The sequence below is a fragment of the Myotis nattereri genome (genome assembly GCF_964212035.1).
Source record: "Myotis nattereri genome assembly, chromosome: 4".
NCBI classification, from domain to species: domain Eukaryota; kingdom Metazoa; phylum Chordata; class Mammalia; order Chiroptera; family Vespertilionidae; genus Myotis; species Myotis nattereri.
In genome coordinates this window covers 15,358,204-15,384,037 of record NC_138079.1, presented here as the reverse complement: position 1 = coordinate 15,384,037, position 25,834 = coordinate 15,358,204, and the positions used below count along the sequence as shown (strand labels likewise).

At 47.3% G+C, this 25,834-nt stretch overlaps 1 protein-coding gene across 1 annotated transcript in view; it reads right to left on the bottom strand.

Annotated features, from left to right (window-relative positions):
* TRIO (trio Rho guanine nucleotide exchange factor) overlaps positions 1-25,834 on the bottom strand; it is a 190,669-nt gene that overhangs the window by 79,603 nt on the left and 85,232 nt on the right. Inside the window, exons 20-30 of the mRNA XM_081090545.1 lie at positions 25,625-25,740; positions 24,809-24,875; positions 24,030-24,139; positions 22,562-22,631; positions 21,876-21,965; positions 18,421-18,513; positions 16,081-16,192; positions 14,261-14,451; positions 12,193-12,294; positions 8,440-8,582; positions 7,805-7,904 (exon numbers count right to left, since the gene is read on the bottom strand). Coding sequence (XP_080946671.1) covers positions 7,805-7,904; positions 8,440-8,582; positions 12,193-12,294; positions 14,261-14,451; positions 16,081-16,192; positions 18,421-18,513; positions 21,876-21,965; positions 22,562-22,631; positions 24,030-24,139; positions 24,809-24,875; positions 25,625-25,740 — 1,194 coding nt within the window. The remainder of the gene's footprint in view (positions 1-7,804; positions 7,905-8,439; positions 8,583-12,192; positions 12,295-14,260; positions 14,452-16,080; positions 16,193-18,420; positions 18,514-21,875; positions 21,966-22,561; positions 22,632-24,029; positions 24,140-24,808; positions 24,876-25,624; positions 25,741-25,834) is intronic.

Here is a 25,834-nt window from a genome sequence, read left to right as displayed (position 1 = left end):
AAAAAAAATCTGGAGAAAGATGTTTTCAAAAGCAAAAACTTACCATACCCAATATTCTATCCAGAAAATAAGTAGTGAGTATGGCATTTAGGGACATTAATCCTCTATTTTACCAAGGCGATCGATCGATCACACATTGGTTTTCTGACATGAAAACAATTCTTGGAAGGCTTTCTTGACTGTGATACACAGGAGGTGGAATGGAAAATGAGATGCAGGACATTAAACTGAAAAGAAACAACTAAAAAGGCAAACTTCAAATGTGAAAAGTTAAGCGAATCAGAGGGCTTGGCCATTATGCACCAGGCTTCGAGGGCTCACGGCAGGGGACGTGGCTGCACGTCCCTCACTCTGAACACAGGAGAGAGAAGCGCCAGCCCGTGCCAGCAGGTACTCAGGCTCTTCCGCAGAAAAGGGACTCGGGCCGGGAAGGAGGAGGCAGGTGGACCCCCTCCCCCAACCCACCCTCCATGGCACCAGGCCCTGGAAAACAAAGAACTCCTTAGGACAATTTAACCCAAGGAAACCCATTTACCGCATTTCCTGACTGAGCATGACAACCTTCTACCCAGAGGAGTTAACCTGAAATGTCTTTCTGTCTGTAACAAAGGGACACCGACCCGAAGAATTGAGATTTGAGAGCCAGTTAACCAGCAGACCGGGCCCTCGCAACGAGGAAGGACTGCAGAATAAACTACTGGCCTCAAGTCTGAATCTCCAGTAACTCTGGTCAGTGGTATAAAATTTACATTCAAAACAGTCTCAGTGTGCCAGTATTCTTATAAACACGTTGTTACATGTCTGCCCAACCTTTATATTTAAAAATAATCTTCTTTTTTTAATTGAGGCATTCTGCTTTAGCATGAGGGATTTTGTTTTTCTGATGGAGTACCTATGCTTATCAAAGATTACATTCATTTTGTGGTTTTATGAGAGCACTTAAAAACCAGTTAAAATTACAAAAACCCCAGTCACTTAGAAAAACAAAGATTAGCCAAAGGAGAAACCGAACACCAGGCGCAGTCCATCAGCTGGCTGCCAGGGGCAGAGGGGCTGTCTCCTGTTCATTCCTGCGCTGGAGCAAAGGTCCTATGCTGGAGCACCTATCCTGGCTGGAGCACCTGTCCTGGCTGGAGTACCTGTCCTGTGCTAGAGCACCTGTCCTGACTGGAGCATCTGTCCTGGCTAGAGCATATATCCTGGCTGGAGCACCTGTCCTGGCTGGAGCACCTCTCCTGGCTGGAGCACCTGTCCTGGCTGGAGCACCTGTCCTGGCTGGAGCACCGGGGCACCTGTCCTGTGCTAGAGCACCTGTCCTGGCTGGAGCACCTGTCCTGGCTGGAGTACCTGTCCTGGCTGGAGCACCTGTCCTGCGCTGGAGTACCTGTCCTGTGCTAGAGCACCTGTCCTGACTGGAGCATCTGTCCTGGCTGGAGCATATATCCTGGCTGGAGCACCTGTCCTGTGCTGGAGCACCTCTCCTGGCTGGAGCATCTGTCCTGTGCTGGGGCACCTGTCCTGGCTGGAGCATCTGTCCTGGCTGGAGCATATATCCTGGCTGGAGCACCTGTCCTGTGCTGGAGCACCTCTCCTGGCTGGAGCACCTGTCCTGTGCTGGAGCACCTCTCCTGGCTGGAGCATCTGTCCTGTGCTGGGGCACCTGTCCTGGCTGGAGCATCTGTCCTGGCTGGAGCATATATCCTGGCTGGAGCACCTGTCCTGTGCTGGAACACCTCTCCTGGCTGGAGCACCTGTCCTGTGCTGGAGCACCTATCCTGGCTGGAGCACCTGTCCTGTCCTGGAGCACCTGTCCTGGCTGGAGCATCTGTCCTGTGCTAGAGCACCTGTTCCGGCTGGAACACCTGTTCTGGCTGGAGCACCTACCCTGTTCTGGATCATCTGTTCTGGCTGGAGCACCTGTCCTGGCTGGCACATGGGATGATCCACAGGAATTTATGAATGAATGTAGCTACCCTGTGAACAGTATGAAGTCATTTTACATGCATGTGCCACAATGCAGCTGATTCGGCAGGATCAAAGGAGTAGCTTAAAAAATGTTTTAATCAAACATTTGCTTAAAGTTTTAATCTCTTCTTCAGTGACTGCCCTTTCAATAAATACATGGCCAGTATTTTGTTGCTGAGGCACCAAAATGAGGAAGTGCAGGCACTGAGGCTGAGCAGTTTACCCTTGGGACAGCTTCAAGCTCCTAATGAACAAAACCGGCTTCCGAATCCACTGCCATCAGGAGGGCCCAAATAAGAGGAGAGAGGCCAGTACGGACAGTAGTCGGCAAAGCCAGTACTGACGCCAACAGCCCATGGAGAGGGAGGAGGGAGCGGTTTTTAAAGTGAAGACACAGCAACTGCTAATATTTATTCAGTGCCCGGTACTTGCTGGACGAGGTTCTAAACCCATTACACACTTCTCATGCCCACAGCCTGTGAGGTAACATCATCCCCATTTACAGACGAGGAAATGAGGCACAGAGAGGTGGAGGGACTTGCCCAAGGCCATCAGCTGCTGAGAAGCCGAGGCCGAGCTGGTGAGTGCTTCCTGTTCTTAGCCACCAGCTATTGGACGTTCAGTGCTCTGAGGGGGACAGTAAGGCCTCAGTTAACTTGCCGACAGGCTCTGTGACTTTAAGTGACACGAGGTACAATGAGACCACGTTTGCCACAGGCTAACTGTGATAAACACGAGCGAGGCCCCTACGCTATCCCATCAACCTTATGACTGAACGATGTTGTCGATTCCAGTCAAGGGCACACGCCGGGGTTGCGGGCTTCATCCCCAGTGAGGGGCTTGCAGGAGGCAGCCGATCAATGATCCTCTCTCATCACTGATGTTTCTATCTCTCTCTCCCTCTCCCTTCCTCTCTAAAATCAATAAAAATATATATTAAAAAAAAAAAAAAGAATGATGTTGAAAGAAATGGCGTTATGCAGGACCTGTTTGCTTGTACCCTGTTACACTCTGAGCAGAGGAGGCTAATGGTATCTGGAGTATTCTGCCTGAGGAGATTAAAACTATGTGTCATCCTGTAGAAAGGCTCTGAATTTAATGACTCAATTTCATGTCTGCATGGGGCAACCCTGCATGGGGTCCTGGGAGGCCGGGCGCCCTGGCAAGGCTGGCAGTGAGTTGAATGCCTCCTCTGGGCAAAGGTGCCCTTGCCTCCAGCACCGTCGGCCAGAGGAGAGAGGGCCGAGCAAAGAACCAGGGCTCCCTGCGCTCCTGTCTGTGCCCTGTGCTCGGGATGGGGGCTGGGTGACGGGGGGCAGTAGCCCCTGTGGAAGACAAGTTCCTTCCTCAAACACGTGAATCAGCCACATGCAAAGATGGACTGGCATTAGCCGCTTTATACACTCTCTCAACACTGCACTTTCCGTAAACCCAACCCAGTTCCTGTGGTGTAGAAGGTCACTTCACAGAGAACGGTGGTTGATTTTTTAAGCCACATGAAACCTCCGGTCCCCAGTACAGTGCGATGGCTGTGGTAGGAGGGACTGAAACCATTATACTTCCAGGTACGTGGGCTCACATATTCCTATTATAAAAGCTCCGGACAGTTCATGCCAAGCCTCGGTCTCACTGCATGTCTCAGGCACCCAATGAGAACAGACCTCTCAGGTCCAGCAGAGCTCACCCCCGCCCCTGCTGGCTTGGGCAGCTCCCCATACACACCTCATCTTGATTTATTTCCATCTTGACCCCAAGATGCTCCGTTCTATAGCAGCCTGTGTTTCGGTCCATGTTTTCTAAAAAGTTTTAAAATGCTGCTTTTTATACTAAAAAATAGTTCCTTCATATTCGGCTCCAGTGTGAAATAAAGAGGCCTTGATACCGACGGGTAATTAAACCCACATTCCGTTTCTGGCATTAGCGCTCCAGCGCTGGGTGGCCCGCGGGTCAGCTGGCCTCCGCCACTTCCTCACCGCCCAGGCTGGCTCGGCACGCTCCTCCCTACCTCTCGGGACACGCTCAGGACCAATGAGATAAGGGTCTGGCAGGCATTTGATTTCTTTGGAACCGAAATTATATTTTCATAAGATCATTTTTATCAGCATAAGTACTCTGAATATGGGCAAGCATTGGTGCCAAACTCACTGTGGGACAGAGATGGCATCTTTTAAAACTGGTGTTTCCAGAGAAGGGAATGTGCCATTGGGGGCATGTGGTTTGTATCTCTGAGCAGCCCACTCAGCGATTCTGACAGCGCTCCCTGGGAAGAGGGTGTCTCCGGGCGCCCCCCTTTAACAGACTCCTCCCAAAGCCTCCTGCGCCCCATTGGAGGATTGCACAGCCCTGGCAGGTAACGTTTACTTACAAATTCTCCAAGAGCCTGAGTCAAAAACATCCCCCCACCCAGTTTCTGAAATGGAACCAAATTCCATGATAACAACTAACTCACAACAGACATGATAAATTAAGTCAGAGACGGAATATGGTTAAGTAATTTCCCTTGTCGGAGCTGTCTACCCGGGTCCTCAGAGGCTGTTTAAACTTGAAAAATGGATGGTGGAAAGGACCTCGAGACATATGAAAAGTTACTGCCCTGGAGGGAGGGGGGGTGGGGTTCTGGTGCAGCCAAGTTCAGGGAAACTGCACATTTTGCAAAATGACTCGGGAAAGAAAGCAGTTTCCTACTTTTCAGAACGTTTTCTCCTGAATCATCTGCTGACCCGAAATGCTCTGCCAGAGGTGTAAGAGGGGGACGGCTGACCCGAAATGCTCTGCCAGAGGTGTAAGAGGGGGGCGGCGGCAAGAAAGCCCCCCGCAGAGGACACAAATGCGGGCGTGTGGAGGGAACACGCGCTTCTTTCTAAGGCCTCGTGGGTGTGTCCTCTCCAAACCCCAAAGTCTGACTTAAAGCCTCATGTGCTGTTTATGCCCGTCCCACGTGCAGATCCAAGAACTGAAGAAGGAACCCGCTGCAATCCTACGACCTGGGGAAGCCCTTTCATCCTTCCTCACCCTTTCGAGCCCATGAAGGACCTGTGGTCTCATGAGGGGTATCAGGAACTAGTGCCACGCCCACTTACAACACCTCAGTCCTGAGTGGCATTCCTTCAGGATGGGTAGGAATCAGGGGAGTGTTTAGCTGGGTGCTGCTGAGTGACAGGCTTTGTCACAGCCTCCTGGGGGCCGGGGGTGGGGGGCGTGGCTGCCTTCACAGAAGTGGGCCTGTCGGGGTCACAGAGCTACACAATGAAGTTCAGAGAAAGCACATTAGATGAGAAAAACAGAAACTGGTGAATTACCTAAAATATTTAATAGGCAGTTCTTTAAAAATTCTAATCCAGGTAGAATGATCAATTTCTGCAAACCTACACTTTTCTCACAGTGATTTATTCTTCCTCTTTCATTGGTTACAAATAGAATTTGCTGTTAATGGCATCAGCCCTTAGGATGATGCCTGCTTTTTCTACTGGAGTTGTGCAGGCTCGGTTCCAAGTTCACATAAGCCTATTTATTAAGCCATAACAGATCCGAAGCAGAGCTAGTAATGTGATTCCTAACTCCAGGATAGAGCCTTATTTCTGTGTGTACCCTCATGTGGACTTGTTGGCCATGCCTCCAGGGACCAGGAATGTACTGGGATGCTAGCACCCTAATTCTTTATGGTGGGAAGCCACCTCGGGAGCCCTTACTACATCCAGGGAGCATTTCCAGACTCCCACCACACCCATCTATAATCATAAAAAGGTAGTATGCTAATTAGACTGACATCATTTCAGACATCCTTCCTGATGAAGCCGGGGCAGAGGGAAGCCAGCCCAGGTCCCAGGTGCCTTCGGGCGGCCCGAGGGAAGCCAGCTCCGGTCCTGGGTACCTGCTTGGCAGCCGGAGGAGGGAAGCAGCCTGGTCCCGGGTGCCTGCCAATGGCCGGTGGAGAGAAGCAGCCTAGGTCATGGGTGCCTGCTGGTGGCCAGAGAAGGGAAGCCGGGGTCCGGGTCCCGGAGGGAAGCTGGTGCCGGCAGCCGGGGGAAGGAAGGCCTACTCTTGCACGAATTTTCCTGCATTGGGCCTCTAGTTTATACATAAACCCCATGAAGAGACAAAGTCGGCCTTTCTTCTTGGGCCAACCTCCAGAAAAGTCTTAACACACCTTCCAAAAGGCAGAACTTTTTGCATTTATTTATCTCTTTGGCAATGTCATCCAAAAAACTTAAAAAACAACTTTAAACTCACTTCTGATAAACCCAGGCCAGATCCATGAGAATGTATGTGGTAAGAAGGTGAATTTGGGGCCGGATGGGCCTAGTGCTGGAGGGGTGATTCTCACCAAGGCGAGGCTGTGAGACAGTCTGAATGAAGAGGATTTTGACCTTAACTTGAGCATCTATTAGCTCCCATAACTATTAAGAACTATTACTGTAATTCTTATGTAAACAGAGTACTTAAATTACTCAATCACTTCAATTACTATCTTTTTAAAAAGAAAATAATCAGAATTACTCTAATGAAATGATTCCAGGCTCAAACTTCATTTTCTTAACTCAGCGGCTCTGGGGTGGGGCCGCAGGGAGAGATGCCATTAAGCACTACAAGCCTGAACACGTAATTTATCTTATTCCTCATTATTCCTACTGGCAAGCAATATTTGCTGAATTCTCATACACTGAGCTCTGAGCAAATAAAACGAGACATTGTTTTTATGCTTCAGTCCTCATATTCTAAGCATTTGAAGTTCCAGGACTTACTATTAAGAGAACTCAAAAAGAAGAAAAAGAAACAACGAATTACTCAAACTAGAAGCATTTTGAAAATGAAATCATTGTAGAAAAGCTGTATTTTAGAATATACTTACTTGTGTCTTGGGAATGACATTTAAATACCATGAATTCTTCTGTAAAACTTAGTGAGAAAAGACCGAGGTCTGGGACTGTCAGGATTGCCACCTGAAGTACCCCGCTGTGGTACCCCGCCAACCACTCCCAAACGCAGTGAGGTCAGGGCACTTCCTTCCTGTGCGTGAGCAGGCCCTGGGAGGTGTTACCAAGAGCTCCTGCATCTCACGACCCAGACGAAGGTCTCACACGAGGAAGCACAGCTCGCACCAGGCAGAGAGAACCCAGGACTTCTGAACCCCTATTCTCTGTCAAATAATTTTTGTTTTAAAATCTGGTTCATGTCTAGGATAAAGAGCAGGCAGGTGCTCATCCCAGATGGAACAGACGTGGTGGAGATGAACGTCCCCCACGGGCTTTCCGAGGACACCTGGGCATCGCGTAAGCCCAGGAGCCCAGCTTCTCCTGCCCACTTATTCTGCAGGCGTTTTGACTCCACAAGACAGGATCCTGGGATACTGCAGGCCACCGCTGTGGACTCTGACACAAATCAGATCTAGCTTACTGGCGGTCGGCGCAGCCGCGGGCCCAGTCCAGGCGCACTTCCTGTGTCTGGAAGGCGCCTCAGGGCCAAGTGGAGGGAGTCATGTCCCTGCTTCAACCAGAATAGCTCCACTTTTATGCACCAGGGCTCTCCATCATATTGTTTTAAAATAATAGGTTCTTCTGCTTAATATAAAATGAAAAAGCTAAACACCCTGCCGGGGACACCTGATAGAACAGGCACAGCACTGGGAAGGGCAAGTGGTTTGTTTGAATCTTCAGGGTAAACGTCTTCTAACCCTGAAGCCCCCAGTCTCCGCCCTGGCACCGGTGCTGGCACCGCTCTCAGCACAGAGCAGCTGTTTGAAATGTTGATGACAACTGTCACTTACAGACAGAACGAGACTACTTCCCGTCAGACCAGACCGGCTGCACTCGTGTCCCAGTGCAGGCTGGCTGCAGCGTACCTTATCGCTGTCCAGTGTGTTCTGCGACGTCCGGGAGGCGATCGAGATTGTGTCGGGCTGGCTGCTGCCGTCGCCTTGGCTGTCCAGATCCTCTCCGTCCCTGGAGACACAGGACATTTTTAATTCCTGACTCTGCTGGCTTTTTATTCTAGACTGGTCAGGCTCGTCCACCGGTCATTGGAGAAAGAATGGCTGCGTTTCAAGGGGTGCAAGTCAGTCTTCGTGACAGCTGCTACCTCCCCTGTGTTAACGCGGATTTGACTGCTAAGCACAGGCTTTCTGCAGGCATTGGGCTAAGTATCTAACATAGATCATTCCATTTAATTCACATAATAAAAAATAGAGTTGACATGATTATTTCCAGAAATGTGTAGATCTGCACATGTGCCCGGATGGACTCACCACTGGGTGGGAAAGGCAAAGTGGCCAGAGATTCGCACACAGCCCTGCACTTTAAGCGGAAGCAGGGTCTTGTCTTGACAAAGCAATTTCATTGCTAAGAATAAACTATGTTTAAAAACCATATTCCTCCAAATGTCTGAGAAAAACGACTTTTGAAAAATATTACGGTAACACTGCCTTGTTCCTTCCCCATTAAATAAACAAGCTTAGCCACACCTCCCGCGCACACTCACCGCCTGCCCTTGTGCCGCGCGGCCGGGGCCGTCTTGGGGATGTGAATGGGCTCCTTCAGGGCGCCTTTCAGGTGGATGGTCCTCTCCTGGATCACCTCCCGGATGTGCTTTATCCAGTCCTGCTTGTTCTCGATGCTGGAAGCCTGAACCGGTGCGAGAACCCGTCAGATCCTGCCCCAACCACGCAGGCCTCGCATCGCTGGAGCTTCCCATTTTAAACATCGCTTTCCAGCAGAAAAGCAGCCCATCCGATGTTTATGCCACCAAATAAATGACCCTAGTTTTGAACATTTTTAAATCAAAACCATTTTTATTTTATAGCACTTATGTTGTTCCACATCAATGGATATTCTAATCACTGATCATTCCCTGGACCCGGGAAGACATGAAAACACAGCCAGCCCAAACCAAAGCTGCTCTGAGGAAACTCAGGTCACGAGGAGTGGTCAGTGGCTGGCAAAGTGTCCATGGACCCTGAACCTCTGGTCATGCTGCCCGTCACAGGACTCATCGGACAGCAGCTGCAGCCGCCACATTTCCACAAGCACGAGTGTCCTCGGGCTCCCTTACCCTCGTGTGAAAAGAGGGCCTGTGGCGTGGACACAGAGAATGCCAGTCCCACCGCCAGCAGGTGAGGCTGCAGTTCCCAGCGCACAGGACAGAGCCTGCCCCAGCTCTGCACTCACCGACCCCTAGCTGTAAATGGGAATAAACCGCTAAATAAACGAGTGTATCCTATTGCCAGTTCCACGTGGTGGATTGCCCTTTATTATACCCGTGGAGAAAGGTTCTCTGGACGTGGCACGGGGTAGGCCCTCAGCAAGCATTTACTGAATGAACACACATGGTGTGACTCCGCCCAGGTTTTTCTCTCACCGCCTCAAAGGGGCGCTTTGGGTTCCCGTTTACACGCACTGGGCCGTAGTAACAGTTTTAATTTCCTTATGGAAAACATCAGCCTCCTATGATATAAACATGACTCCCTGTAAATGATTAAAACAATCGTCAGTGGGATTGTAGATGAGATCACAAAGGGAGGGGAACCCACCATGTCCTCATGGTGGGCCTTGTTTTGAAACTAGAAAGCCAAAGCCCATGGTGGGAAAGGAAATTAAAATTGAGAACTCTCTAAATAAAATGCTTTAACTGGAGGATATGGCTTTAAAGTTATTGAGGGACAGTAATGGACAAATATAGGATAAAAGGGGCCTCTTGCTCCCATTCCGGAATCTGATGCCAGGAGAGCAGTCACGCCGACTTTGGGGTCCGAACAGCGTAATTAGGGAGCAGGGGAGTTTGTGCATGAACTAAGCATCTCAGGGTGGAAAACTTGAACACACAGACCTGCTGGAATTTAAATGCCTGGTACAAATGTTCAGAGGCTACACAAAGAGAAGTATCTGAGGAAGAACATCTGGCCAAGTTTGGAGACAAATCAGGAAAACTGTTACTATGGTTCAGAAATAAAGAAAATTCTCATGATATAAAGCGAATTTATCATTACATTTATAGAGGATAACCCTCCTAGTAGTCTCAATCCATTTAAGGAAGGATTTAGAAATAGAATTCTCCCTTGCAGACTATAAAAGTAAAAAAAGACCACATTTTGTTTTACAACTACCAGGCCATCAGCATCATTGCCATGACAACTATGACAGTGACCACCTCCATCACCACCACATTCCACTAGCACCACCACCAAAACATTTTCTCACCTATCACATCACTTACACTCATCTCTACCACCATTTACCATCACCATCTCCACCGCTGCCACCACCACCATCTCCGCCACCACCACCATCTCCTCCACCACCACCACCTCACCATCTCTACTACCGCCACCACCATCTTCACTACCATCACCACCACCACTGCCACCATCAACGCTACCATCTCCACCACCATTTATACCATCACCATCTCCTCCACCATCTCCACCACCACCATCTCCACCACCACCATCACCACCACCATCTCCTCCACCACCACCACCTCACCATCTCTACTACCGCCACCACCATCTTCACTACCATCACCACCACCACTGCCACCATCAACGCTACCATCTCCACCACCATTTATACCACCACCATCACCACCACCATCTCCACCACCACCACCACCATCACCATCACCATTTCCACTGCCACCACCTCGATATCCACTGTCATCACCATTCACACCAGTGTCATCACCACAAAGCAATCTCTAAAATTAATGAGAACATCATTTTGTTTAATCTCTTCTTGGAAGTCAGAAAAATATTACTCAAAACTCCCTAGAAAACTGTCATCTGGTAAAGCCCACAGGAAGTCTTTTGTTCAACTGCATCATGAGTATTTTATTATGTCCCAAATGAAAGTAATCCACAACTGGCTAAAATATCTGGCACTATTTCTTAGATACACCCTTTGGCATATGTCACTGCAGCTAATCTGGATAAACACTTAATATAAGTTGGAAGTTTTAACGTCTTGAGGATACTTTAAAATTTTATGCCTTACCATATAAGCATAACCAATGGACATAAGACACTGGGGGGTGGGGGAGGCCAGGGGATTGTCAAGGGCGGGGAAAAAAGGAGACACATGTAATACTCTTTGTAATACTTTAAGCAATAAAAAAATTAAAAAAATTTTTTTATGCCTTAGTAAAGTTCAGTTATCTAATATTTAGCTAACAGTGCAATTTATGTTTTATAGGGCTTTCTGCCAGTACTAACAAGAACACACTGGGTTGGTAATCATATATTCATTGCCAAACAATTCCTCATTTCTATGTGAGTAAACACCTTAAAGCGCAATGGTGTAACCGTCAGCGGCTCTATGAGTGACACGCTGCTGAATAACCTGGGGCTGCTGGGAATGCCATAGAGATTCAAAGGAATGCAAGGCGAAATCGCTGACATGCAAGTCCACACACCAGAGGCCCGTTAAGCTTTTGGCTCGTTTCCCAATATCCTACTAATCGCTGTCTACATCTTCCCCAGAACATCCTTAAGTCAACTATGGTCTTTCCAGACAGCTCCAACAGACAGTTCCATCTGTATTTTCTCAAACACAGAAGGAGGGAAGTACATTAAGACACCCTTAGAGCCCTTTGCCATTCTTAGGAGAGGGCAGTGTATTCAAGACAGAGTTCAAATCAAATATTCAAAGATACTTTCCTCCCCCAAAGACTAGATACCTCAAACTACCCTTAGTGTCTTTGAAACACTTGAAATCAAAACATTACATAAAACCCATGTAGCTGATCACTATGCCCCCTTTTCCTCTGCCCCCAAACTGGAAAGCCAAAGAGCCCCGGACCCCATGGAGACGGCTGGCATGTTCAGCCTGGAAACTGTCCAAGGCGTCACACTCCACCAGGTGCCCCCTTTCCTCTAAAACCACAGGTCAAGTGTGCATGGAAGCTGTGGGCCCATCTCTCTGTCCTCCTGGGCCTGAACTTCCTGCATCTCTCAGGGAATGAACAATTCTTTTCAAGACTGGAAGCACGGGAAAAGTTTGAAGACTTGCTCCATTTGATTTGAGTAAGCAAGCAAAAGTTTAGCTCATGTTATTTCATCCCTGGAATACCAAACTGAATTTATTCTACTGTTCTTGTGGTGATCACTAATCCCAACAGAACATAAAAGTAACACATAAAGTGATATGAAAACCAACAGTTTCAACCACAGGAAAAAATAAAGCATTCATTGCCACAATAAACATGTCACAGAGCATAGCCCCAAGCTCCCCATGGACGTACCTTAAGGACAATTTTATTATCTGAAGTTGGCGTCCTCCCGACCCACAGTGCAAATTTGCAGGGATCTCCTTCAACATGTTCTGTGACACCCAACTCTGAGGTCTGCGTAAAAGACAATGATATAATTAGATGAGAGTACAATTCAGAGACCATGTGGTCATGCTAGGTTATAACAACGTAGTTTGTTAACTTTAGTAAGTAATCCTTAGCTCTCACTTTAGTGAAAATAAGGAAATTTTGTTCTTAGGCTACAAACGACTGGTTTCATCTTTTTCATATTCTGTGAGCACCCTTACTGGAGATTCTGATGCAAGTCCACAAGCAAGTCCAGAGGGAAAAAAGCAAAGTATCTGAAACCTTATTATCTGGAAGATTAAGAGTTGACCCATTTCAACCTTATAAATAACAAAATGCGTTTGTTCTGGTTGTGAAAGAGCTGCCACTCCCATTTTCCACATGAATGAAGTACCTTCATGGAGGGCAAAATGGTGTTTTAACAGCTCAGTTATTTTCCAATTTCTTTATCAATCGCATAAACTTTTAGTATTTCACCAATAATTTTAAGGGCTAAGGACAAAATTGCTCTCTGTAATATATGTAGGTGTAATATGCGGAACACGGAAGAGTGCAGATGAAGGTCAACACCTTCAACCCCACCACATCATGTTCCCCCCAACTCATTCTTCCGCCTCCAGCGAAGGAAGTGATTCATAACCCAGAGCAATTCATAGCGCAGAGGGGCCTCTGAGGGAACCTCAACTTTTAAAAGATAAATTAAGTGAAGATGTATCAGCTTCTAAAACAGACTAGCTTGGTCTCTGAGGCTAGATTAGAGCCAGCTAGTGAGATTGCTAGCCAGCAATACTGCGTTTTCTCTTTCCAGTTAGAATATGATCTAAAATGATGTAAGGTGGCTGTGATCCAAAAGACAATCTCAAACAGGATGTCAGCCAAAGGAAAGGGTATGAAAACCATTAGCTTGAAAGTGCAAATTCCAGAGATTATTATTCAGATGCTCTCTACACTTGGTAGTATTTTATTACTTTGGGAATTTGATTAACATATGGATACCATAAAAACATGTAACGAATACAATATAAATTATCCAAATTCCAAATATCTATCAATATTTATAAGCAATCTGCCATACCTTGTATAAGTAAACCAAATTTTAATGCATTTTCTATTCTTTCTCTGATGGTGATTTTTCCTTAGTTTTGCCCAATCCTCCCACTGCCTGAGCCTGCCCAGAAATTTTTTGATGACAGTCCTCTGAGATATTGCTACTAAGGGAAGAAGGAAATATAGTGGACCCTGGGGACGACATGTGCCTGAGACTTTTCTGAGTTGACATGTGATTTTATAGAGAGACTGGTTGGACGTGCTCCGAATGGAAAAAAGGCACCAGGTGTGTTTCTCTTGCCAGGAAGTACAATGACAAGTAAGAATTCAAATGCATCACTGTATCTGCCAAGCACTCAAGGGCAGCTGTCTCTAAACAGGTGGGATTGTGGGTCTTTAAAACGATTTTTGCTTACATATATTTTTCTCCAATAATCATATTTTGCTACTGTAAAACCCATATATTTATTTATTTTAAATTTATTTTTAATGAAAATATATCCAATTTTGTCACTAAGATCCCACAGTGAGCCACCCTGTAAGGCTGCATAAGTATGTTCCAATGTTGGTGAATAAAAAATTAATTACAATGATATGAGTACTGCACAAAATCATAGTGAGATATAATCATTTTGTGTATTTATAAAACTAGTTAAGGTACACGAAAGGCAAATGATTTAAATTCACTTACAAAATGTGTTTTATCCTGTAGTTAGAGTCTACGGAATTTAGAAAAAGCAAGTCTCCTAAGTCTAAGAAAACGCAAACTCAGGAGCGCCCTCTAGTGGACTCCTAGCTGTCAAAGAATTTCACTGAAGAAAGGACAATTTTGGACTTTCCACATTTTAGGATAACCTGAAGGCAACAAAGAATAATTTTTCTCTACCTACAAAAATGTTGCAATTGTGTTACCTTTAAACTTAAAATTCTGAATGCCAATACTTACAAACAATTTGCTTTTATAAAGGTACTTGCTTCTACCACTGGAATCTTTCACTTCTTTACTAAATACTAAGGACATTTCAAAAAGGAAGAGATGCCGTTCTCGACCCTTTCGAATTAAGGTTTTTGGGTCCCACACTTGGAAGGATTCCTGCAGAATGAGTTCTCCCTGAGACTCGATATTTTCATCAAACCCTACAACAGAAAAAAGGAGGCACAATCAATTTAAAATAAAAAGGATAGCATTATGATTATTAAACATTTGTAAAATGCCCATCAATTAAATCTCAGATTAACGTTTCCATTTGGGCCCCTGACTCCTGCCTCCCCAGCACTGGCCCATCCGAGAAAGGCTAATTCTTCCTGAAACAAGACTTTAATACATTTTTCGTGTTTTTTTGTTTGTTTGTTTGTTTTTTGTTTTTTTAAAGTAGGGGTTCCTCTTGGCTTTATTCCTTATGTTCTAGCTCCTTAGGGTGGCCTTCTCATCAGCTGAGAATGCCATGCCTCGCCACCTGCACTCCCAACACTCCTCGTACAGACCTCCTCCGCCCAGAATGATTCCCTGATGTCTGCTTCCTGGGCCTAGAACACCCTTCCAGGACATTCCTCAGCAGTCCCAGCCTTTCCACAAGGCCCTCTAGCCTTCCTTCTGGGTACTCATCTCTCTGGAGTTTGCCCTCTGCACGCAAACTTCTTCATGCGAATCAGTCATGCTCTGGCCACTGGCCGGCTTTCACTAATGAATGCTCATCTCTTCATGGAAGGACCCGTTGCCAGGACTCTAAGATTCCTGGGGCAGGTGGGGACTAATTGTCTCCCAACTTCCACTTCCCCCTCTTCCCTAATAGCAGAAGCCCCCGCCACGCCGCTCAAATGAGCACTCCATTTCCCAGCATCCTCTGCAGCTTGGGGAGCCCCACACCTATAGGCCGCATGGGGAGAGTCACAATGATGACGTCTAGCTGCTCCCTGCCCCACCCCACCCCCCACTTCCCGCCCGATGCAAGGTTAACACAGTCTAGGCACATCCTGAGCTGAGCCAGCCAGGCACATCCGCGGCGTGCAGAGAAACAAGCAGGAGCAGAGCCCGAGTCCTGGCGTCAGGAAGGGCTGCCACGCCAGCTCCGCGTTTTCACCAGAGAAAGAAAGCCATGCTGCTTGGCCTTGATTGCTGGTGTCTGTGATCAAGAGCAGCACCTTTGCCCTAACTAGGGTGCTGCTCAGTGCGGCCAGCAATAATGACACGCACAGGCCAGAGGCGTTTCTTGTAAATGTGTGCACCCTGAGAGTAAGAGTTAAGCTCTGGAACAGAGAATCGCCTTCTTAAGCAGAGGCATTCACAGAAATTATAATGGCAACATTTTAAAGTGTATTTCTCTGATTCTCTACCGTGTTATATACCACATTCATCTGCATAAGCAGTTGTGTGGTACTCGCTACGTGTTCCAGGCTCAGGCAGGTGATGCAATGGATGCAGAGATGGGGAGGCAACAAGCCCCTTTAAGGATTTTCTCATCTTAGGGGACTGATCTATCCGACCCCATCACCTAACAGAGACCAGGCAGGTGAAGGCCAGCGATACGAAGCTCAGAGTGGGGAGAGGCCATTCCCAGTAATGGGACAGGGACAGGTGGCTAGGTGGAAGCATTTCACGTGATCTTAAGGGAAGCAATGAAACCAATTCTTTAAGAAAGAAGACATTCACATCTAGACTCTTACTCCTAAGTAAACACAGAGGCATGAAGCCAAGGTTTTCAGGGAAAGGGAAATCCATTCACAGATGTCAGCAGGAAGCGCACACAGGTGTGGGGCGTCCGGTACCTTCCAGCATGCTGAGGTGCATGGCGTCGTTGGCTCGCTTGGGCACGCTGAGCATCACCTCCAGGCCGTCTTTGATCTCCCCTTTGCCTTCCTCACAGCACGTGAGGAGCTCCTGCAGAAGACCAAGACCATGAACTGGCGAAGACTGCGACATGCTCTACCACCAAGATCTTTGCAGAAATGAAAGAGCTTTGATTTTTAAGATAAAAAAACAGACTGTGGTCTCCTGGGCATATAGTCTCACAGGAAATGAATTACTGTCTTTGTGTCCAATGGACAGACAGGTCTGTCCTGCTCAATCAGGACATGTCTTCACATCAGAGAAACCAGGGGGAGTCACAAGTTAAGATAAAATTGGTGTACATGTCAACTACCAAGCCCCAAAAATGACAAATAAAAGTATTTAATTAGGAGAGCAGAGCAGTCAGCTACTGGTGTGGCTGAAGGTCCTGCCAGGGTCCTGCCAGTACCACTGAGCTTTCACAGGGCCCAGCATGACTCTGAGCCTGTGGTGCCACGAACGCAGGGCCATCGAACCTGAAACTGCACAGTGTGCGGCAGGAGCAGTGACGCTGTAGGAACACTGATGGTGCAGCACCCTCTGCCTGTAGGATGTTTAGAAGCTCCCATGATGCATCACACTCCCTGGGAGTGATTACGTCGCGGATCTCAGGGTCACCATCATTGATGAACGATAGCAAGGACAGCAAATTCTGACTCCTCTGGGCTCCAAGACACCTCACCTGTACACTAATGACTGCTGGTCAGGCAGTGCCATAGCAACAGCGCTCTGGGTCCCAGGACTCAACAGAGGGACATGACAGTGAGGTCAGCTCTGGCCTCACACCCAAAGGTCTGGAGCACCTGAGCTACGGACAAGCACCTTCACTCACGACCAGATGGCGTTTACCTATGATTCTGAGCAGCGTGGCACAGCGGGCCTCCACGCACGGAGGCAGCTGCACTGGCAGGAGCTCCTGGCTGGGGATCAACACCGCTCACTCCTATTCTCCAGGACCCTCCTCAGAATCAAGGGAGGGTTATGAGTTCCAGCCCCAGCCAGCGAGTGACCAGACATGAGGTCACTGAGGAGCAGCCTGTAGAGAGCCACGGGCTAAAACAAAGTCCTTCAATCCTGAGGGCGCCAGAGGTGACCGCCTTTGCGGAATTAGGAAGCGAAGAGCAAATGTTAAGATAAACAGCTTAGCCTCCCGGCTTCCAGTGTGCAGTTTCAGCCCACAAGTCTCTGCAGGGACAGGACAGTCCCTCAGGGAGATCCTGATGCTGAGGGGCAAGCGAGCTGCTCTGACAGAAAGTTCCAGAAGGGAACCACAAGGAAGGCAGCCACTTCCTAACTATTTCTCCATTTTTTCTTACCAATAAAGAGAGTACAGAAGAGTTTCGGGTATTCATAAATCCCTCTTCTGAATGTCATTATTGCCTCCTATTATTGTGCTAGGACTGAACTGGGGACACAGGTTCATAAGATACTGTTCCTGGGATAAATGACTGGTACATTCTAATGTTTAATTACTAACATTCACCAGCCAATGAAATGGCAGGGTAAACACCATTAGATGGAGGCTGTAGATTATTTTTCTTGTAGTCAAGAAAATATGTGTCAATTACATATAGAATGCACTCTAAGACATTCTTACCACAAATTCTAAGTTTTCTTTACCACCCAATTGCCAAGACTAATAGTTATTAGAATTTTTACAAGTGTGACTTTAGTTATAATCATCCGTAACCAAGAAAAAGCAGGTCAGTGTGACTCAAATACTTGTGATTTGATTTGTACGAACAAACTGTATACATTTGTGCGCGACAAATGACGAGACCAGAGGGTAGTGCTTCTGTGTTCAGGGGAAACCTGGGCACCAGCCTGGCCTGAGTGCAGAGCCACCCCCCGGTGGTGGGGACCAGTGACGACTAGGGGCCCGCCCCACCCTACGGCCAGGCCCCACCTTGCAGACAGCACTGTGTGAGGTTGGCTTCATCTACGCAAAGCGTACAGCACAGTGCCTGGACCCTAGTCAGCAGCCATACTAGGAGCCATGGTATAAATTTCCAGGACTGACAATTTCTCTTTTCTTTCTCATTCTGTGTTACTGACGAGGGTTGGTCAGTGACGTCTAGGGGGCATAATTGAGGCATATACTCTTATTTACCTGCTGCACTAAGAGATTGGTCAGGGAAAGAAATGGCAATGAATTAAAACAAAACAAAACATGCTAGGTGTCATTTTTAAAATTCAGGGAACTTTACAGATAAAGAAAAAAGTCACAATAGCAATGTACCAATCATACACTTTGCAGGCTGAGGATGCGTCATACGTACTTTTAGAAGGAGCTGGTACTTGGTTATGCGCTGCACTGGTTTAATAAGGTAGGAGGAGATGGAATTGGCTAACCCGTGCCGCTGCTGGATCTCCTGAATTAAATAAAAGTTATATAAATAAGTAAATACAAATACCACTGGGCAAGTTAGACAGCATCGACTCAGTTTACATTTCTGTATCCCCACCATGAATACACACACATTATTTTTCTGTAATGTAAAGCAGAAATCACTGATTCTTCTTCTCATATGGTCAGCCTACAAGTAGTGAGTGTGTCATCACTTGGAACCCCGAAGATGGCGGTGCTGGCTCTGCCTCTCCGGCTCTCAGATCAAACAGGCAGAGTCAACGCCCCCCAGCGCTGTCCCCAGGGGCCGGATGGGCGCCCTCGGAGCCGTCACACCTGAGTCAGGGGCCAACCACCCTCCCTCCCACCAGCTCCTGAAGCTTCGGCCACATGTGCCCGAGTCACCGACCACAGCCCTCCCCACAGACGCTTCCTTCTCCCCCACTAACAAGGCTACACACCGTCAAGGAATTCTGCTCCCCTATTCTGCTCACGACTCAGCTGCTTTAGCCCAGAATTCCCACACCAATCTGCTGTGGCTGCCTTTTCTCAGTTCTCAGCGTTCTCTGAATTTATCAAGAACGGCTGTCATCCGGAAGGCCACGCTGCAAAATGGACGTAAAAGCCACCACATCGCTGTGCCCTCCATCTGTTTGTCATTGGGATCCGGCTCGCCAGAAAAAGCAGACCAGAGGAGCCCTGATAAGTGCTGGCCGCACGAATCACCAAATGACTTGCTCCTCAGGCATCTAGCAGATTAAATTAAAAACTGACAACTCCTCCTCTGGCTTCCAGATCATAAATGTAGTTTCCAAGGTCTCTTTTCAATTTGCCATGGTTTAAAACGTGGGCTTTGGGATGTAACGATGATACACACGTTTGCGCATCTAAAGGATTTCCTTCACATACAGTTAAGATTCAAAATCTTAAGGGCAGGTCGGTGAGTTCCGACCAATGTTCTGACCACTTATAAGCAACTCCCAAACTAAGATACGGGACATTCCCCATCACGAAGTCCTCTCGCCCCTTCCACTCTGCTCCCCCGCCCGTGCTCCCACCGCCACCAGAGGCAACCCTGCTCCGATTCCTATCACCACAGATGGATTGTGCATGTCCTGGAGGTTCACATAAAGGGACTCATGCAGCACGTGTCTCTATAGATGCCAGCTGCTTCCAGCCCACGCTTTGGAGGCCAATCCACGCCGCCACATATCCGGGCTCACCCCCCGCACGCCTGAGCGGAGCGCACCACAACGCGCTGGGAATGCTTAGTAGTATTTAACACTCCTGGTTCTAATAACATTTTCAGAAATGCATCTCCAATTTTTGTTGGCATCCTTATTACCTATCATCGTATTATACGATTCAAACATGGTTACAAGATCACAGGAGTCTTTCATAATACCTCACAAGATTTAATCCTGCTGAAATCAAAGTATTCCCTTTTCTAAAGTTTCTTTACTTATAAATTTTGGATGGGAGGGGGCAGAGAGTTGGGGGGAAAGCAGGACCCAGCTCCCTGGTCAGTGGCATATCTGATGCCACGACTGATTCTTCCTGTGCATTTCAGCCGTTTCCATGCAATAAAGTCCTTGCTGTTTGCACCCCTCTCTGCGGAGGGGACGCCCTCTGTGGATATCCACTCTCTGCCCAGCACCTCTGCCGCCACCGCGAGCTAACTGAGCCCTGACAGATGCGCAGCTGTACGAGGAAAACGACGGCAAGTAACCTGGGAGATCTCTATGTCAGACAAACATGATTTCCTGTTTCCTTGAAGGTTTTTAGGGCAAAGCGTTGTTTTTCTAATGGCCTTATGATTCCAAACATTCATCGTGCCACGTGCTCTCAATGCTTGAGCCTTATATAATTCTAACTCCGCATGTGGCCGCTCGGTGTGGGCTTTCTCCTAGCGGCAATGACCTAGGGCCGTGGTTGGCAAACTCATTAGTCAACAGAGCCAAATATCAACAGTACAACGATTGAAATTTCTTTTGAGCCAAATTTTTTAAACTTAAACTATATAGGTAGGTACATTGTTATTAACTTAATTAGGGTGCTACTAAGGCTTAGGACAGTGATGGCGAACCTTTTGAGCTCGGTGTGTAAGCATTTTGAAAAACCCTAACTTAACTCTGGTGCCGTGTCACATATAGAAATTTTTTGATATTTGCAACCATAGTAAAACAAAGATTTATATTTTTGATATTTATTTTATATATTTAAATGCCATTTAACAAAGAAAAATCAACCAAAAAAATGAGTTCGCGTGTCACCTCTGACACGCATGTCATAGGTTCACCATCACTGGCTTAGGAAGAGCCACACTCAAGGAGCCAAAGAGCCGCATGTGGCTCGTGAGCTGCAGTTTGCCGACCACTGCTCTAGGTCCGTGGTCGGCAAACTGGGGCTCGCGAGCCACATGCGGCTCTTTGGCCCTTTGAGTGTGGCTCTTCCACAAAATACCGACTTCTGCGCATGGGCCACAAAGTTTCGATAGCACTGTACGTGCGCGCCCGCACGTGGTATCTTGTGGAAGAGCCACACTCAAGGGGCCAGAGAGCCGCATGTGGCTCGTGAGCCGCAGTTTGCCGAGCCGCAGTTTGCCGACCACTGATAGGGTCTATGAAAGGCTGAGAAGAAAAGCATCTGGGCTGGGAGCAGGCTTATTTACAAAGGCAGGGAGGTGCAATTGCTGGCCAGGAGAATGGCACGGACACAGGGTCATCTGCAGGCAGGGCTTCTCTCAAAGAGAGCAGCTGAATGTATTCAGTCCCCAGACTTGCAGAGAAGGGCAGATGGTCACACCTGGCCACGCACAAGCATACATGCCTTCAAAAGCACCCCTTCTTTCGATCAGAATTTATATAGCACACATGTGACTACATCCTACAAACCCAAAAAGCATTCTGCATGTTATAGCATGAGACTGCTTTCCTTTTTGTACTAAATGGTCACCTTGCAATATATTTTTTAAAAAGGATGAGCTACATCTATGTTTACACTGATGAGAATATAATTAATAAAACTCCTAATGGGCCTAGTGGTTACAGTGCTATTTGTAAAATTTTACTGGTAGGCCACTTTTGGAAAATAACAACATGAAATAAAAATGGTTAAAAGATTAATTTAATAGTTGACATCTTCTGTACATGTAAACATTTATGATTATATAAAGATAGTAATGACATACACACACACACACGCATATTAAAGCCTGAATTCTGTACAGATTTTTAGCTTGAGAAGAAGCATTTTAAAACAGAAGAAAATATAAGTCTATCCCACCATATACGTGATAGATAAAAATGCAAATATTGTCCCATCCATCAGATGAAAGTTATGAAATAATTTAGGAAACCTCAGTTTCCTCAGTAACCCATGACTTACATCAAAGTAGGACCCTGCGTGCTCTAATATCAGCTGAGTGGAATCAGGCTTATTTTTGCAGTAAGTGACGTACATCTGAAACTTGTCTGCCTATAAACAAAAAAGCATGAGAACATCACTTTCGAATGGCAGTAAGTCAAAATATGATCAACTTTTATATAGAAAAGAAGCAAAGGAGCGGTGTGGACAAAGGCTATTTAAGGCCCAAATGAAAGAAGCCCTATGTTATAAATAAATCTACTAAACTGAGAAACACACCTCCAGCAGCCTCCCCTGGCCCAGCACCCTGGGGTTGGGCACGTGCTCTCTTCCCCCACAATGGCGTGTGGAAACCCGGGCAGTGCGCTTAGATGGCACGATCACAGGTCATGTGTCTGCCCCCTCTGGATGGGGAGACCCCCCCACCCCATCCTGGCAGGGCTGGGCACTCATGTTTAGCTGGGAATCCCCGGGGCCACACAGAGGTCTGGCACACTAAACGGTCTCTTTTAAATCACTGCTACTGCTAATAATAAGCTCATTCTGCATCAGTAACTAGCTGGAGAATGTAATTCTCTGAGACAAAGCCCATTTCTCTGTCTGCAGATTCCAGTAGAATACGGTGACAGAAAAGAAATGGACAATGTTCCTCCGAACTCCCTCAAAGCCACCTCGTAACAGTGAACAAGAAGCTGAGTTTTCATTACCCAAGTAACAAAGCAATGCCCCACGTCCTCCGGCAACTGCTCGTATTTTTCCAGCTCCTTCAGGAATATGCTGCGGAGAATGAAAACGTTATTCTACTATGATGATGTTTTAAAACATTTCAGTACTGAAATATGCCAGAAATTAGACCAAGCATACCGTGACCTCAGGCAATGCCTGAGTTTCATCATTTTAATCAAATGCAGTGAAAAATCTGTGCCCTCTAGATTTTGAGGTTTAGCAGAACGTGCAGCTCTGAACTCAGATCAGTTACTGTGACATTCAGCTCACTGGTTTAGCATTTAAACACTTTCTAATAGAAATTCTAACCTAGCGGCTCACTTTCGGGAAAGTGCTGTTTAGTAGTTAGGGGCATAATGTAGGGATGGAAATATTCAATTAGAAGAACCCCTTTACCCTGGCCCGTGTGGCTCAATGGTTGTCCATCGACCCATTCACCAGGAGGTCGCCGGTTCGATTCCTGGTCAGGGCACATGCCCGGGTTGTGGGCTCCATCCCTAGTAAGGGCCGTACAGGAGGCAGCCAACTGATGTTTCTCTACTTTTTTTATAAATATATTTTTATTAATTTCAGAGAGGAAGGGAAAGGGAGAGAGAAACATCAATGATGAGATTCACTGACCAGCTGCCTCCTGCATGTCCCATACTGGCGAGCCTGCCACCTGGGCATGTGCCCCAACTGGGAATCGAACCGTGACCTCCTGGTTCATAGGTCGATGCTCAACCATGAACCACACCGGCTGGGTGAGGTTATACTACTTTTAAAAAATTTCTTAGAAATGAACCTGTGTCCTCCTCTGACCAGTGGAAAGTGCATCTCATTCTGGACAGACTGCACATCTGTTCCATCATCCATTCCCACTTCCTTCTTATCCAAAAAGACCGAACATTGCCATAGCCAGTTTTGCTCAGTGGTTAGAGCCTCCACCTGCGGACTGAAGGGTCTCAGATGCGATTCTGGTCAAGGGCACGTGCCTCTACCTCTACTAATCAATGTCCCTCTCTCTTTCTGTCTCCCCCCCCTCCCTTCCAGTCTCTCTGAAAACCAATGGAAAAATATCCTCGGGTGAGGGTTAAAAAATAAATAAATAAATAAAAAGATTGAACATTGCTTGTAATCGGAAACCTCTTCTTTCTTTTAACCCTAAGAAGTAACTTATGCAGCAGCCAATGACACAGCTCGAGAGGAGTTAGGGTCTCATGAAAACAGTTTTCACAGTTTTCCGCACTTCATTTCTACCAAAAGTGAGCACAAATATAAAGTTGAGCCTGTATTAAAATTGTGTTTAGAATGTCAGTCCTGCTGAAGAAAGCCTGGCAGGTTTCATTCGAATTTCGCTGAAACCTGTACTTGCTGCCGTGGGAAACCTTGACTGTCCGTCAGGGACGGTCGGCGCTGCCCCCGGCTCTCCAGGGCAACTGGCTGTGGCTCCCCCGACAGCCCGCTCACTTGTTGTGGAACTCGTAGATCTCCTGCATGTTCCCGAAGATGATGAGCTCCTTGCTCACGATGCCAGGCGGGATCTCCTCCACTCCGCTGGTCATTTCCCACAGGTAGGTCTGGCGGGAGGGAACGGGGGTTAGACAAAACTGACACCACACTTTCCAGACACCGGTATTTCTGGCCTCTGTAGGACTGGACCCAAGTTCATGTATACCCGAGAATATGTCTTAAGAATAGAATCTTTTAGGAAAGCACGAACAACTGGAAAAACAACAACACACACACACACACACACACACACACACACACAAAACCCCTCAGTTGCTATAGTACTTGAGAACACTTCCTATACTTTTTGACTCTAAACTTATTCTGAGGTTTGAATTTTGGAATTAAGCTACTCCACAAGGTGCAGCAAATATTCATAGAACTACTGAGTATTACTTGCCAATCATCATCAGTAGGTGCATCTCTCTGCAGCTGCTGTGAATTCTATACAAAGGGCCCAGCGGCCCGGCCGCCATGTGACACACGGAGCGAGAGGGTTAACGCTGCATCAGCCCGTAATGAGCAGAAATCGAGCCAGAATGTCACAGAGGTGCAACGTGAAACTGGCTGCCTACGACACTTTAAATCTCAGAGCCCTTGACCAGAATCGAATCTGAGACCCTTCAGTCCGCAGGCAGAGGGTCTAAAAAGTGTGATTATTTTAAGAATTACTAATAGGTAAGAATAAATGCAAGATTATACACAATCTAAATAAACAAGCAAAAAAACTTACTTACATCCATACACTCCCGGAGGTCCCTGACATAAGCCTTTTCAGTTTGAATTAGCTCAGCCATTATGAACCTGAAACACAGGAAGAGAGCAAACAGTTAGTGCACAGCCAGGACACACTACCCACTTCTATGGCTTATGGAATAATAAAGTGGTTCAGAAATCATTAGTCAGTCATGTATTTTGGAGAATTCAATCGAGAATAGATAGAATGAGAGTATCTAGCCACCAAGTCGAAGGAAGAAACAATTTGGGACAAATTCTGTCGAGCTTCCCAGAGATCGGGGTTTCTCAGCTCAGCACGCGACACTCGGGGCGGATAATGCTTTGCCGGGTGCCGTGCCTTGTAGATGTTCAGCAGCCTCCCTGTCTCCACCCACCAGATGCCACAACCAAAAACACCTCCACACGCTGCCAACGTCCCCAGAGCACAAACTGCCCGACTGAGAATCACGGACTCAGAGCAATCTTTTGTCTTATTAGCATCCAGTACCGTTCACTAACGTTTCAACACCCCCCTTGTCGGTCACTTCTTCTCCTGAGTATTCCCATCCTGGTCCACTGAGGACAAATGACAATAACTCCATGTGCCAGCCCCTACGAGACGGAGTGCAGGGACGGGTAACGAGCGACTGCTGCTGAGGCAGGTGACGAGGAGGCAGTGCACGCCGTGGAGTCTGAGCTGCAGAAACTAAGCATATTCCGACCAAGCAGATGTCACAACGCCATTTAACCTGAAAGCACCCACAGATGCCTGTTTGTCCCAGCGACATTCTCTTCCCTTTTTCAAGGGACCTGGCAGGTTCTGAAGTCCGGCTTACTCTTTCCTGCGGGCAGACTTCCGTTTCTCCTCATTAAGCTCGTGCGCGGCGTCGCGCAGCTTCACCTCCGGCCCCGGGATGCTGGCTGGGATGATGTCCAGCTGAAGACTCTTACTCTGTGGAATAAGACAGCGATGAGTTCGGCGGCCCGAAGCGCACGCAGGACACGCAGGGCGCCCTGATTGGTTCCGTTTGCACAGAGCCATTTAC